A 15690-nucleotide genomic window follows, 5' to 3' on the forward strand; every position below is an offset into this window, starting at 1 on the left:
TGAACTCAAAGCTGGAGACTGGTGGAGTGATGCGGAATTGGGCCCAGTCGCACTGGTTGCCGTGGCGGACGAATCGTCAATTCCGCAAGCCGTCTTCCCCAAGGCAGCGGGTCCGCCTGGGTTTGTAGGTGTAAGATTTTGGAGAATCAGCTTATCAGGGCCATTTTGATCTTCATTCAATGGAGAAATGACACTGTCGACATTCGCCTTTAGCCAAGCGGATCTTGGAGCGGTTGAGCGCTTGGTATTCCGCTTGCTGATGGTAGGGGACGGGCGGCATTCTTTTCTAAATCGGAAGCACCTGTGGGGAGCTTTAGTGACGCCTTTCTAGTATACAAACCGAAAGCTATCAGTTACCTTTCGCAACCGTCAATGGCATTTCGAATCATACATCTGCACTTTTCTCGAACGCAGTTATTGCCACTTTGTCCATAGGCTGCGGGTTTCGCGGATACAGCTGCTGTATCGGAATCCATGGCTGTCTAGAAAGTATAAGATTGAAAATGAAATGACAGGGTTGGGTTTGGGATTACCTGACACGTCGAAGAAAGGATAAGAGACAGGCAAGGCGCGATTCCCGTCGGATTTCGGATTTTGCAACATTAGCCCCGGTTTCCCAACCCCGTCGGAAATCCTTCTACGGTATGGCGAGCTTCTCTCATCCATCAGAAGCTGACTCAGTGAGATGACGGTTCCTATCACGAGATCAACATTTGACAACCATAATGGGGACCGAAGTCTCTTTCTGAGATGTGTGGGACTTGGGCCTACTGATCGGGGCATGGGTTGTTGACATGTTCAAACACTGGATGATCTAACGGCTCGCATCTCACATTGGTCCCGCGGGAGGGAATGCATTGCACGAAGGTTCGATTTATTTCCTCGCAACCACAGGCGTAGACCTAGACGATGTTGTGGGACTCTGGAGCGTAAGAACTCGACTCTGGGCAAGCATCGTGGGCTTTTTCTCTGATGGGAGGATGAAACCTATTTAAAGCATATTAGAGCTTGGTGGCTGTACAACACAGTTATCACTTACCAGATAGGAAATAAAAGTCTGTCTTTTGCAATGGCAGTGTAATTGACGATGAGAGAACTATCTATATGTTCAACAAGGGTGTAAGTTGACTAGATCTCAAAAGACGAGAACGAAGGAAAGAGAACAGAAGAGGGCAATGAGAGAGGGGGAGAAAGAGAAGGAGGAAGGAAGGGGCCTGGGAGGTGTGACTTGGAGACTGAAAAGGGCACTCGACACGTGCAGTCCGACTTGTTTTGTTTTGTCCTTTTTGTCTCAAGTGCCACGAGTGAGTCTGCGGGGTACAGAAAAATGCCTTTTCAACAATTTCAGTCCTCGTTTATCGAGGCATTGAATACTACTCCTCCTTTATCATTACCCTCGCATCTAAGGCTACGGGCAGCTTCCCTCCTCGATACCTTCATCCATTACTATGGCCTCGAGCGGACGACACGGAATCGCTACAAGCCTTCGATACTCATCCAGGCCACATTCCAGCATGTTGTTTGCAAAGATGCCTTCTTGATGTTCTTTCTCGCTTACATCTATGGTGTTCTATCTGCAAACACGGATATCTCCGTTGGTTCGGATATTATGGCCGCCCTGGTATCATACTTTGACGATTTCGATTCCTGGGATTCACAACAGAAGAGCGACCTTACGAACGCCATTGAAGATTTCGCTGAGAATTTCATTACCCACTTTCTTCTCCCAAGTACGTTAGGACTCATAAATTTATGGTGCAAAGGTCATTTAGTAACTAACTGCGCTACTTTAGTCAAGTCTGGAAAGACACCACAGCCCACAGCAGAGTCACTAGCCGCCTCGATAGAGCCTTCTTCGTCTCCTGACACACCACAATCAATCTCAATCCTACGGCAACAATGTTTTGAGCGTGATCGCTGCCGCTGTGTGGTCTCGCGAAAGTTCGACAAGAAGGAAGCTGAAAGGCGGTTTGACCAGCAAGGAGAGGAGTGCAAGGACAATGACGGAGAGCTGCTGAAAAACGAATCACATATCCGATTTGCGTACCTGAAAATCAGTCACATTTTGCCTTACCGCATAACAAAGGTCGCCCCCGGGGACTTCGATATAGTATGTGTTGAGCTAGAAAGATCACACATTGCTCTTTTCTAACATAGATCGTTCTAGAGCGAATCGAAGAAAAACGTACTCCGCATGCTGGATTGGTTCGAACCCGGCGTTTCCGACCTCATTGACGGCGCGAAGATCCACAGTCCTTCGAATGCTCTTACTCTAGCGCACAAGTATCATCGTCTATTTGGTGACTTTCAGATATGCTTCGAGCCGACAGGAATACCGAATCAATATACGATTGAGTCGATCCAGCAATTTGCCTGTCTGCGTGACTCGTTGTTTCCAGTCACCCGCACATTGACATTCAGTCCTACCATCGACGCGCCCTCTCCGCGGCTTCTCGCTATTCATCATATCATTGCACAGATAATCCATCTGAGTGGCGTAGCTACATACCTCGATGAGATTTTGCAAGACTTGGAGGTGCAGGGTGTGAAAGAGGATGGATCAACCCATTTAGGGCATCTAACAACCTTGCGATTTGGCGGCTGGTGAAGACATTGTCTTCATCTTGATTTTCGATTTCTGTATGATTTTCGGATGCTCCCTGGTTGATTTACTTTAGGTCTCTATTCACATCAAGTGTTAAATGAATCAATCACTATTTCACCTCCTAACTAGCCAGATTCTATAGAATAAGGAAGCCCTAATCTAGAACATGCACCAGCATCGCCATGCCACTCGCTAGATGCCAAACGATATGGCAATGAAACATCCACACACCAGGGTTCTTAGCTTGGAAGCGTATAATTGCGTAGCCCCGTCGGGGAATATACACTGTATCTCGAAGCATTGCGTGCGAGAAATCATACCCATCAGGGTGCTGGTCTTGATCGGATAGGCCACTTGGATTCTTGGTTTCGAAGGGATTGAATGAACCCCATCCAATCGAAGCTTCATGGACGCGGAGGATATAGAAATGATGGCCATGCTAAATAGTTTATCATGTCGTTGTTAGTTTGGAATATACTTATTTAGTCTATCCACGCAAAAAGATCTTGAATGGAAAAGAGAAAGGAAAGAAAGAGGTAAGGATGAAAATACCAAATGAAACGGATGTCCTCCCTCATCTAGATTATTCACGACCAGATCTACCCAAACGGTGTCGGCGTTGCTATCGTTCATCGATGTCGTAGTGATCGAGAACTGGTTTTCGTCCCATTCCTCTTTCGGAAGTATGGATAGTGGGAGTGGGGGGTCACATTGCGGAGCCCAGCTCGTACGGTTGAAGAATCCGTAGGGGATGTTATGCTTTATTGACAGTTTCTCGACCTTCGTGTACACGACATGGGTTTGGGGGGTCAGGCCGCGGGATTGGTAAAGGCGGGAAAGGGCTTCTTGGGATGATGGAATGCGAGATATGTCGAGGGGCGGGATATCAGCGTTGATGAGGCCATGAGAACGAGGATTAGAATGAGAATGAGAATGGTCTCTCTCATCCGAATGAGATATAAGAAATGTTTGGATAGGGGTTAAGGCCAGGTTAGGCATGTTAAAGCAGCTAAAGTATCAAGAGTACTTTTTGTCAGTGGTTGCAAGCCAAGTCGTATAGGGCTACCTACTCTTCGTCTAAGTGGATTGTCAATGAAGACTGGAGGGCTTTGTTATGAGACGGCTCGACGAGAATATCTATGCGTTGTCCTGGATAAAGGATCCCGACTTCTGAGCTAGGCTTTTGAGGCTCAATGTCTATATTGTCGACTTGAAGGAGGCGGAATAGGTGGTTTTCAAGGGATAAGGTAAACCCTGCTAGAGAGCTGCGCTCATACCAGCGAGTTAGCCACCAGCAGCACAGTGAATACTCTTTAGACTCTAATACCCGAGCCAAAAGGTGGATAAGCAAACTCACCCTGTGTTGACTACTCGTAGCCTATATCTCATACCAGCTTCTACATTCAAATAAGTTAGATCCATCTCTTGCTGAACACAGTCCACCGGCCGAGCAGGGACTGCCATTGAGCAATTGAATGCCCCAACTCCATTCAAAAGCAAGGAATCGGGAACCGGCTAGTCTTTTCTATTAGCTCCTTATCATCCATAGCATGTAAATACCTAGCTCGATCGAAACATACCTCATTTCCAAATGACTCAATACTCATAAACCAAGCTAAAACCTCCTCCGCAGGTTGATGGTACCAATCCCCAACTAGAAGAAGGAATTCTTTCTCGTACAAAACCAATGGTCGAGCCATGCGCCCGCGAGTAGCGGTTTTGGGAACGGGAGCATGTACGACTATTCCCCCATAGAGACCGTCTGCCCTGGCTACGCCGGAGTGGGCATGGTACCAGAAGGTACCGCTTTGGTCGAGGGGGATTGTAAAACGGTAGGTAAAGATTGACCCGGGAGAGATGGGCCATTGTGTCACGGCAGGTACACCATCCATATGATCTATCGGGCTGTTAGTTGGTTTTATGGATTTGAAGCTAGCGACGGCGTGGATTACTCGGGATGTGTAGACCATGCCAGTGAACTGAGATAGGCACTTGTAGGTTGTTCGTTACATTGATTGTAAGAGTGTCGCCAGAGCGAGCTTCGATTGTGGGACCGGGGAATAAGCCTATTAATTCATACCGACTTAGAAGTGCTAGTATAATGGATGGAATTGGATTGCGCACCATTAATGAGATAGACCTGCTTGAGTACTCCGTCTAGACGCAAGTAGTCAGATGTCACATTCCATTCGAAATATTGTGTGACTGAATCCCGGTATGCATGGTCCTCTGGATGTAGTTCTATTCTTGGACGAAAGGCGTCTGGATCTCCAGCTCGCGGAGAAGTCAGTTGGGCAGGGATTTTTAGCTGTGAGAACATATGAGCCCCGAAACTGGACTGATACAGAAACACAAGCACTATGAAAAAGCAGACGATCAACAGGTAGAGCAATGTTCTATACATTCTGCGGCTTTCTCGCTCTGCTGTTTGATTATCGTTGCCATTGGACCGTGAGGCCTCTAACATAAAATGTTCTTCGAGCTGGCGAGCTTTCTTTCGACGACTGGGTCTTCGCTCCATGTCCGCTAAAAGGCCTCGTTACTCAAGTCCGATTATTGCCTGATCAAAATAGTCATCGAAACCATGATCTTAATATTACCATCTTCCACCTAAGAACGAGTTTTCATTATCAACGTATTTATCTCCCGTCATCCGTTCGAGTGGAGAAGGTTACATTGAGCGCGTTGATCTGCAGTGAAACCCATCCCAACACCGCAGCCCCGTAAGATGAAGGAATCCACTAACTTAGTCCTCAGGCACCATCCATCCCAGCACGTGCCCTGTCCGCAGCTCCAACCGAGGCGACGGTGTCTCCATCTCCCACATTGTCGCTTTCCCCCTACCTTAGCTTCAAAGCTTAGGTCTGGGCTGAGGACAAATAATCCTTTCCGTTAATCAATCTCTGACGCCTCAATGGCTCGCCAGGGTCTCCGAGGACTCCGTCAGACCTAGTTAACACCCTGAAATGCAAGTGTTATGTCTCGGTTACTCTTCCTCTGACGCGTCGAATCCGATTTGCAATGCGCATCACGCTCATTCGAGTTGCATCCAATTCTTTGTTTGTTATCTTATTGACTAAATCGACAGATCATTGTTGCATCGGTTACAGCCGATACATAATGCCTGCATTGTAACTATGCATCCGGTCGATATTTAAACCATCCTTCCTGTCGGTCCTTTCGAAATACTATCCCCGCTTGGGCATCCAACATTTCGGAGATTTTTTGTCCACTGGAAAGAAAAAGAACCCAGTCCCCTCATGTCGATGCTACTGGGTGCCTTGGTCCTGCTTCTCTGGAGCGGACTGGTGGGCGCCGATACCTTGAAGGACATCAAGCATGTAGTCATCTTCATGCAGGAGAACCGGTCATTCAACAATGTATGGGCTCTAAACTTCATTTGCTAAACGTCATAACATTGAACTAATGATGAATTTAGTACTTCGGTACCATGGCTGGAGTCCGTGGTTTCAATGATCCGAACGTACAGGTCAATGATGATGGTATACCTGTTTGGCATCAGTCAGTTCTATCACTTTCAAGATGTCAAGGACACTGCTAAAATCACTTAGAAAGGTGGACCCCGATATGTCCACGGAGGCAAAAACACTGTTGCCATGGTATCTTGGGTACAGGGGTGGATACTGGAACGATGCCATTCAGTGCATGGTAGCCGGGAGTAACGGCTACGAAGAGAACCAGGCATCATTGAACCATGATTTAAATGACAATTGGGCGAGAAATAACACCCCTTGGAGCTGGGGCTATCTCAAACGGAATGATGTGCCCGTTCAGTTTGCCGTTGCCGATGGTTGGACAACGGGTGATATGTATCAGGTAAGAGTGGAGTGTAGGATAGAATGATCACTATCACATTAGCTAATTGTCTCCAGGAATCTCAAGTGACTTCTACCAATCCCAACCGGGTCACCTTGGTCAGCGGCTCGGTCAATGTTCCGGGCGGCCCTCAGACGCCAGACCAGGGAGGAGTTTATATTGACAATAACGAAACTCCTGGTGAGGAAAGAAATCAGGGCAGCTCTTTTTCTGAACTGACTTGTGTCAGGTTGCGATAGCCGTAAGATCAACTGCTACCCTCTTAAGTGGAAGACAATTTTCGACGTATACGAAAAAGAAGGTGTTTCGTGGCAGGTATACCAGGAAACAGACAATTTCGATGATAATCCTCTTGCCTGGTTTGAGCAATTCCAAAACGCGTCTGCGACCTCTCCGCTAGCCAAAAAGGGATTGGCAACATTAGGACTTGAGGCATTCTACGGGGCCGCTGCTAACGGGACTCTCCCAGAGGTAAGTTTTATCATTGGTCCGGCAGAATTGTCAGAGCATCCGCCGTACATGCCGATAGAGGGCGCGTGGCTTCAGAAACAAGTTGTCGATGCAGTGGTGAAGAGCCCCAAGTACTCATCCACTCTGTTGATGATTAGCTATGACGGTAAGGACCCGACTCGCTTTGTGCTTGGCCGTCGGCTAATCCACGACAGAATCTGGAGGCTTTGGAGACCATGTTGTGCCGTTCCACTCTCCCGAGGATACTCCGGGCGAGTGGATGGAGGATCCGTATGGGAAATTCGGAAAGATCTACGTCGGACCTGGTGAGCCTTTCGATGTCAGGTCCGCTATATAGAAGATGATACTGATAAATTCAATTCTCGTAGGCGTCCGGGTTCCATTTTACATGGTGTCTCCGTGGACTCGTGGCAATCGAGTCTTCACCGAACGAGCCGACCATAACTCCCAGATTCTCTTTCTCGAGGAATGGTTGACGGCCAAGGGATACAAGAACATCCGCACCGATGAAATGGTTCACTGGCGTCGAGAACACATGTCCAACCTTGTCAGCGCGTTGGATCTGAACCATGTGGGTTGAAATAGCTCGAGCCATGATGCCAAGCAGTGGCTAACCTTCGTGATCAGCCTGATACTAGTATCCCCGACATTCCTGATGTGAAGAAGCCTCCTACGCTTCTCGGGAAATATGTGGGCACAGCCAAGTGTGTGGCAGCACACGTTGGTCAACGTCCTCCGGTGCCTTATGGCAAGCAGGGAAACATCAGCGAGTCCTTATGGTTCGAAGACGGATACAAGGAATGTGTAGGATACCTGACCGAAGGCCGGTATTTGGTATTTGAGCGGTTCGGTCAGGCCCTCACCAACGCAGGCAATGCCAGCCGGATCAGTACCAGTCGCGCTCATCCCGACCATCGAGAGATGAGCCAACGCTGGGTAATTCACCACTCTGGTAATGAGGACAGCCAACTTTTCCACGTCTCCAGCGCGCTCGATGGCAAATGGTTAGGGTCGCACGGAGCGTTGCTAGCATCGGATCGACGCGAGGAGGCGGCCGACATCACAATCACATTCCTTGGGAATGGAAAGGGGTATACTCTGCAGTATGCGGATTCCACGTTCGTTGAGGGCGCGCCCGAAGTCAACGAGGCCGGGAAAGGATATCGGGTGTGGAGCGTGACGTATCACTAAGGCTCGAGCGATGGGGATGGCGGATGCGGAGTACTCCGTAGAAACCCTCATGCTTATGACTGAACCAGGCAGACTAAGGGTGTCACGTAATGCAGGAATATGTCAACGTGCAGACGGGCCAGGGGGGGATCATGTGCAGGAATGACAGCCTCAGGCCGCCTTCCCCGCTTTCGCCAGGAAAATAAGACGCGCGCCTTTCGTTCTCCTCCCCTCCTTTTATTTCTTCTCTCCGCAACAACTCACCACCAAATGCCCTTTGCAGCCTAAATCAATATGATTTCGTCGAATAAGATGCTCATTTTCCCTGTGCGACAAGACCCGGCCTACTTGGATCATCGGGATGATGATCTTAGTTCACCAGTATGACTCCTGCGCGACCGAGTTTGTGTATGGTGCCGAGCATCTGACTGCCTCATGTCCTCACGGGAGGACTAGAGTGTTTGTTGAAGATGATAATAATAATAACTTCACAGTCAGACCGGCTGTTTTAGGGCTAGTGTTTCTCCATCAGCGTCTTTCCCCAAGCGACAATGACCGGATTCGTACCTGATTCCGTACCACGGGCCGGATGGAAAATCGCCGAGGTTGTTGGATCCATTCAAAGGATCCATCTCCCGGTCTTTCTATCTACGGAGTATCTGTCTATCTATACTATCTATGCTATCATCTATCAGAGATGGACAACCAACCAGGAAATATCCTATCCCCCTCTGGATCCTGGTCGGTTCCAGGGGGGACAAACAAGGTGGATCTGGCAGCATACTTGGTCGGACAGGTCAGCCACTATGGCCGGGGGATTCACCCGTCATATGCACTCTTATGTGCGGAGTAAGATTTGAGGCTTGAAGATGACCGTGTAAAAGTTGACGAGAAGCGAGGAAACGGAGCAAGAGCGACAAACAACGAGGCCGTGAAGTGGCCCGTGACAGATTGCCGGATTGGTGGCGGCAAGTCACCTGAGCTCACCGACTTCTTCATCGACGATAGGGGAAGATTTCGTCAGTTCGCCACCTTCTCTTTTGCATTGACTGCAACCTGGACGGATGCTCTTTTACTTTCATCGTCCTGCATCGACCTCTGTACTGTGATATCACCACTTCAGGCTCTGCTTCCTCCATACTTCCTTTCTGAATCTCCTACCAAGCTTCTGACTTCCCGGTGGACACCTTTTTTGTGGGATTATCTCCGACCGTTGGCTGGATTTCTGGATCGCTCCTATCGATCCACCCCACTTAGCCGGTCTTCGCTTTTTTTTTTCTCTCTTTTCTTTTTTGGCTACCTGCCTAACCATCATTCGGGTACCACCCGTTCGCTCTCTCGGTCAAGCAAATTCTATCCGCAAGTCATTCAGGGTCTCCTCGCAATCCCGTCCCTGGTCCAAGTGCCCTCTTTGCGGGCCTCCGTTCCAGTCCTTATAAGCCATCACTCCCCTGTGCGACACACTACACCCCGAATCATCTGGCAAGAACTTCGGTCTGCCTCCGATCTGGAACATTTTCTTTGTCCCCGCCTGTGCGACTGGACATGCCCTCCTTCACTGACCAGAACGGTGATTCTGGTCCTGACGTTGAAGGTAGGTTGAAATTGAATTTAGCCTTGGCTTCCCCGTGCATCCTTCAAGCCCCTTTTTTTATTTTCTCGCAACTTTCCCTTTCCTTTGTAGCCTGAGTAGCATTTCCATTCTTTTCCGAGGTCCACACCGGATCAGATGATTAGATGGCCCATCGCGACTGTGTTCATAATTACCCAATTTCCTTATCGGTGTCCTCTCCACATGCTTCCCTCCCCTCGTCCGCTCTCCTCTGCACACGCCTCTTTCATTCCCACTCCCTTTATTCCTCAGCTTCCTAAGGTTCATGGATTCTGATCAATCGCGACAAGGACTTAACCCGATTCTGGGAACCGGTTTAGACCTTGCGTACCAGAAATTCCGACACGTCACCGGAAATGGCCATTCTACCCCCGCGACGGATGGAGCCTCCCCCCGCAAGCACCGCCCTTCGCTGAGCAAGAAATCATCGGCGCGACCGCCTATGTATTCCCCCGCAGCCTTGACCAGCCAGACCTCGAGCGTCGCAACGGAACCTGTAACCCGGGATGAAAAAGACTCGAGTGGGAGGAACGGCCACGAGGATCCTCAAAGCATCCTGTTTTACCAGGTGTACGAGTGGTTGCGGCGTGAGCAGGCGAAGCGCAAGAACCTCAAGCCGAAGGCCTTTGGACAAACGGACGGGGCTGGCAGCGACGGAGACGACGAGGATGACGAGGCCGTCGTAGATGGATATCCCCTGGAAGAAACCGTTTCTCCCGCGGCGGAAAATGGCATTGCCTTGGATCGGTTGGAGAAAATCCTCCTCCAATACGCCACCACTCGCAGCGATACCAGCGCGTCTGAGCAACCTACCCAACGCACAGGCCGCCGACGTCATCGGTCCAAGGGGCTGCGGAGAGGGTCTGCGTCTGAATCGGACTATCCGGACCTTGATTCGGCAGCCCCAAGTGTTGATGCGGTGCTAGATAACTCCAAGACACTCGCGTACACTGGCGGCGCTGCAGACGACGAGGAAAGTGAGAGTGGCGCCAATATTAGGCGATCCAAGGACCGGGATGCATGGACGGTGTTCAAGACCGAAATCATGCGCCTGACCCATACTCTGCAACTCAAGGGGTGGCGTAAGCTTCCCATGGAGTATGCCGGTGACATTGAGGTCGTTCGCCTCAGCGGTGCATTGACCAACGCGGTATATGTTGTCACTCCACCGCAGAACATCCCGGCTCCCAAGGCCGAGGACGGCTCATACACTCTGGTGCCGCGGAAGCCCCCATCGTGAGTTCTCAGTACTCTGCCGTTTTCGAGCCATGTCTGACTTTCCCCCAGCAAACTCCTACTGCGCATCTACGGTCCACAGGTGGATCATTTGATCGATCGTGAGAATGAACTGCAGATCCTTCGTCGGCTCGGAAAGAAAAACATCGGACCGAAAGTGCTTGGGACGTTCATCAACGGCAGATTCGAAGAATACTTCAATGCCCGTCCGCTAACCTTTGAAGATCTGCGGGATCCCGCTACCATGAAGCAGATTGCCAAGCGTATGCGAGAGCTCCACGAGGGCATTGACCTGCTGGAAGAGGAGCGAGAGGGCGGACCGATGGTGTTCAAGAACTGGGACAAATGGGTTGATCGGTGCGAGAAGGTCACCAACTGGTTGGACAAAGAGATCTGCTCCAAAACCAACGATATCAAGGCACTCTCAGAGCCGTGGAGACGGCGAGGGTTCGTTTGTGGGGTCCCATGGCCTACCTTCAGGAAGGCTGTGGATAACTATCGCCAGTGGCTCGTCTCCAGCCATGGTGGGATCAATGAGATCAAGCGGCAGCTCGTTTTTGCCCATAATGATGTGAGTGGCCTGGTTGAGTTGGATTGTTCACATGGCTAATTTGACAGACTCAATACGGCAACCTTCTGCGGATGGAACCTAGCTCCGAATCGCCACTGCTTCGCCCGGAGAATGAGCATAAGCAGCTAGTAGTCATTGATTTTGAGTATGCTTCGGCGAACACTCCAGGATTTGAATTCGCCAACCATTTCGTGAGTGTGTCTACGAACTCTTACGTGAACCATTATGACTGACCAACCCAGACGGAGTGGTGCTACAACTACCACGACCCAGAACGGTCCTGGGCATGCAACAACAAGGCCTTTCCGACACCGGAGCAGCAGCGTCGCTTTATCAGCGCCTACCTCACTCACCGACCGGCTTTGGCCGGACAGGCCTCCCCGTCCATCACTCCGCTCATGCGCGGAATGTCTTCAACCAGCACGTCTATGGCACCATTTAGCCTAGACGACGGCCCGGACATGGAAGCTCAGAACGCGGCTGAGACTGAAAGGGCTCACGAAACCAAGACTGAGCGAGAAATCCAATCCTTGATGAAAGAAATGCGACAGTGGCGGGTCTTCAACTCGGCGCAGTGGGTGGCATGGGGTATCGTCCAAGCCAAAGCCCCGGGCATGGAGGAAGGCATCGCCGCCGACGAAGCGGGCACGCACATCAGCCATGACGACTCGGCGACGGAGACCGAACGCACCCACTCAACCGGGTCGTCTGTCACGGAAGCCGAGGCCGAAGAGTCGGATGAATTCGATTACCTGGCGTACGCGCAGGACCGGGCCATGTTCTTCTGGGCGGATCTGCTGTCGATGAAGCTGGTGCGCGAAGACGAATTGCCTGCAGCTCTGGTTGAACAAGTCAAATCTCGGGTTATTGAGTATTAACCTGACTGGCTGCCAAACGAGGGATGTCGATGTGATGATGACTATGATCATGACGAATGCTTTTCTTTTCCTTCAACAGGATTTCAATAGCATGGTATACGGCGCTTATCTCACGGTTTTCATTTTCATTTTCATGTTCTGGTATCGGTGCATGTACATACAGGAGTCTGGGGAGACAGCATCAGTAACTAAGTACTAGTCTTAATACGAGAATGTACGGAGTATCAAGCATCGGTAGATCAAGCGCCATAATGCTCAGTAGATCAACCTGGTATCGACAAACCACCAACTCATCCATCCGATCATACCATCTAACCCAATCCCGTAAACCCAACATCCCCAATCACCAAACCAAAATAAGACTCACCCCCTCATCAACTTCCTCTGCGTCTCCACCTGCGCCTCACCCACCCACTCATCAAACTTCCCCTCCCTCTCCTTCATCCCCGTAACCCCCTTCATGATCTCCCCAATGAATCCCACAAAGTTCGACCTCCTCAACGTATTTTCCCACGCCCAATCCCGTCTCTTCCTCTCCTCCCTCTCCAACATCTCCTGATCCCCGAACTCGCGCGCCCGGATCCGCAAATCCCGCGTCACGGCCATCAAATTAAACCTCGTCTCGCCCTCCGGATACCGCGCGATCCGCCGCTGCAGCACCTCAATCACCTTGTCGGGAAACTGGCCCGCAGGACACTCTCCGTGGTTGATCGGGTACGGTTGCAAACCGTCCAACTCGTACAGTTTTCCGTTGACGGGCGTATACGCGATGAAATGGTAGACGTCGCCTTCGCCGTCATTCGGTCCTCGAGCGACTTCGTCGACGAACGGACTCGCCTTGGAGAATGCGTTGTGGGCCGTTCGAACGGTTTCCGAGTTCGAGAGCGCCTCGCCGCGGAGTTCGGGGGGGAAGCCGGTCGTGAAGTCTTTGAAGGAGCGGAGTTCGGGGCCGATATCGATGGGCGGGATGGAGTTTTCGGGGGAGGAGGAGGGGGTATCTTGGTTTAGGATTATGGAGAGGATGGCTTGCGTGCCGCAGGCGTTTTGGATTGTTTGCGCGGCGAAGAAGAGCGAGTCGGGTGCTGAGGGGTCGTAGGTGCCGTCTGCTGGGGCGGCGGTTGATTCGGGTTGGTGGGAGCGGAGCCATTTGAAGAGGAAGATGACGCCGTAGACGGGGCTGGTTTGGTTTGGGTTGTATATGTTAGTTGGATTGGGTGAGGTGGGATAGATGACGATGCGTAGATGGACGGCTTTACCTTAACGAACGAATCGTATCCGCATCTAACGAGATCAGTTCCTCGAATTGAACATCTTTGACACCGAGGTTCTCGATCAGCGAGGTGAAGACACCCTGTTATGTCTATATGTCAACCATGATCGACCAAATTTGTTGTCACAAGCCCAGCGCTAAAGTAGACGCAGTCGAGATTCCTGAGCCAAAAGCAGAGAGGAGGGGAAGGAATACCTCGTCTGATTCAATCGTGCTCCAGCCACCTGCTTCAGTCATGATTATCCGATGCGACGGTATGAGTTGGTGTATCTATTCTTGATAATAAGAAAGATGGTGGACAGAGATGGAGCTCGAAGGGAATGATGAACTTGACGCCGACTGGTTTGCCGAATTGAGTTAACGCCGGATGTTTGACTGGTTTTACTAAGCGACGTCATTTCGTTGATTATGTAAGCGGTGATCGCCATGTTGATAACTAGTAGTCATGGCAGGTTAATAACAGTATTATCTCATATTGCTATATCCTTTTCCTCTACGACATGGTTTTGGGAATATGTTGTCGGGATATTCAATGTCATAAGTGACTATGGATTTGGTAGGGCGGGTATCTTTAGAGCGTATGATGTCAATATATCGAAAGCTTTGTTCAAGAATATACATACGACTGCTAGACCGAAACAAAATCTCTAATCACCTGCATTGACCTCCTCCAGAGATCCAGACCTCAGGGCTCGCAAACTACAGTTCCTTTCAACTCTTCCACTCCAATCGATAATAATTCCATACATAGCATCCTCCACATCCCACTAACCAAATCCCGTACATCGTCACCCTATCCTCAAGACAAAGAAAAACCTCAAGACTAAGCCGGTCTAACTTCCCCAAATACAGTGAAAAGGAACTAGAAAGTACTCCAAATCGAAAGATTAACTGATTGGATCAGATTAAAGCACGATGGTCCGGATACGAGTCTCCGGATTTAGTATAGTCTAGCATGTCAAGGCTGGTTGGTATCCGTTTATCCCGAGGACAGGATACTATAGACGGGGTAGATGTGATATTGCTATTAGTGAACTGATCGTCTTTCAGGCGAGGGATTACTTCCTGGACTTACCCCTGTCTAGTAATTGGGATGGAGCGGGTGGTTCGGTAGTTATGTATTGAATAAGTAAGTAATCTATCGGTGTATGTAGGTACCTTAAGCGTGACATCTCCACCGATCAGACCATATATACTAAATAATCATAGTTATGCATCATCCGACATCTCCCTACATCCACAGGTGCAAGTGTGCAGGTGCAGATACGAGCAGAGAAGCGAGGCACCAAACAGGCACTAAGAAAAAATAAACAAACAAACAAACAAATAAATAAAACAAAAAACTGGCAAGGGAAAAGAAACCGAGTACTGTAAGTAATCTTCACCACCCATTTAATTCGATTTGATTTGATTTAATTTAATTTTCCGCCTCCCTTTTTTGCCCTCCCTTTTCCTTGTCAATCGCCTAATTTAATCCCTGTCCAGGAAGTCTATACCCTGTTCACAAGGACCAAGGGGAAAGTGAAAAGGGAAGGAGTGACATGCATCCATGTCTGCATGCATGAACCGAACCACATGGCCTGACCTGACCTGACCTCCTCTACCTATGTAGTTAGTGCCCTACCCCTATGATCAACCTATCAGTATCATGAGGAGAGAAAAAAGAGGGGGGAGGGGGCCGGGGAGTAAATTCTTCTCCTCGTGGGGTCTAAGCCTAAGTTCAACTCTGCATACGCCATACGGTGTAGTGCATTCAGTATTGAAAGCTACAAGGTCAAGGATAGACCTCGTACTCACCCCTCGCTGGTCCCGTCGTTCCTGGATCTAAATTCCCCGTGTGCCGTAGACTCACTATGGTTTACTCGCTAGGAGTGTGTATAGCTACCTTAGTGTATATGCAATACATCATCCATTGCAATCAGATCAGGCAAACTGCAGTGCTCATCATCCCTTAGTTCTCGCTTGCCTTTCCCGTAGTTAGTATCTAGTGTCTAGGGTCCAGTATACGCCCGGTAAATAAGAGGGGTTATACCTACTAAC

General features: G+C 49.8%; 5 protein-coding genes across 5 annotated transcripts; 3 read left to right on the forward strand and 2 right to left on the reverse strand.

Moving 5' to 3' along the window:
* Window positions 1-1327: 1327 nt before the first annotated feature.
* Window positions 1328-2608, forward strand: KD926_006112 (HNH endonuclease signature motif containing protein; the record flags this gene model as incomplete). The annotated part of the gene is made up of 3 exons (XM_053099088.1): window positions 1328-1730; window positions 1794-2110; window positions 2168-2608. 3 exons carry the CDS (start codon window positions 1328-1330, stop codon window positions 2606-2608), a joined length of 1161 nt encoding a protein of 386 aa, XP_052957173.1.
* A 151-nt stretch (window positions 2609-2759) lies between these two features.
* On the reverse strand, window positions 2760-4925 carry KD926_006113 (uncharacterized protein; the record flags this gene model as incomplete). Its single annotated transcript, XM_053099089.1, has 6 exons — window positions 2760-3044; window positions 3158-3614; window positions 3676-3870; window positions 3963-4120; window positions 4186-4502; window positions 4730-4925. 6 exons carry the CDS (start codon window positions 4923-4925, stop codon window positions 2760-2762), a joined length of 1608 nt encoding a protein of 535 aa, XP_052957174.1.
* A 940-nt stretch (window positions 4926-5865) lies between these two features.
* KD926_006114 (nonhemolytic phospholipases C family protein) lies at window positions 5866-8104 on the forward strand (the record flags this gene model as incomplete). The annotated part of the gene is made up of 8 exons (XM_053099090.1): window positions 5866-5985; window positions 6045-6127; window positions 6178-6442; window positions 6499-6622; window positions 6672-7058; window positions 7108-7218; window positions 7282-7484; window positions 7541-8104. The coding sequence occupies 8 exons, from the start codon at window positions 5866-5868 to the stop codon at window positions 8102-8104; spliced, it is 1857 nt and encodes a 618-aa protein (XP_052957175.1).
* Window positions 8105-9960: 1856 nt separating this feature from the next.
* KD926_006115 (putative choline kinase) lies at window positions 9961-12380 on the forward strand (the record flags this gene model as incomplete). Its single annotated transcript, XM_053099091.1, has 4 exons — window positions 9961-10931; window positions 10983-11502; window positions 11550-11693; window positions 11745-12380. The coding sequence occupies 4 exons, from the start codon at window positions 9961-9963 to the stop codon at window positions 12378-12380; spliced, it is 2271 nt and encodes a 756-aa protein (XP_052957176.1).
* Window positions 12381-12743: 363 nt separating this feature from the next.
* Window positions 12744-13887, reverse strand: KD926_006116 (putative 26S proteasome-associated ubiquitin C-terminal hydrolase; the record flags this gene model as incomplete). Its single annotated transcript, XM_053099093.1, has 3 exons — window positions 12744-13557; window positions 13637-13731; window positions 13846-13887. 3 exons carry the CDS (start codon window positions 13885-13887, stop codon window positions 12744-12746), a joined length of 951 nt encoding a protein of 316 aa, XP_052957177.1.
* Between the last annotated feature and the right edge of the window lie 1803 nt (window positions 13888-15690).

Source organism: Aspergillus affinis (genome assembly GCF_023601865.1).
Source record: "Aspergillus affinis strain CMG 70 chromosome Unknown NODE_30_length_300691_cov_86_450199, whole genome shotgun sequence".
NCBI lineage: Eukaryota > Fungi > Ascomycota > Eurotiomycetes > Eurotiales > Aspergillaceae > Aspergillus > Aspergillus affinis.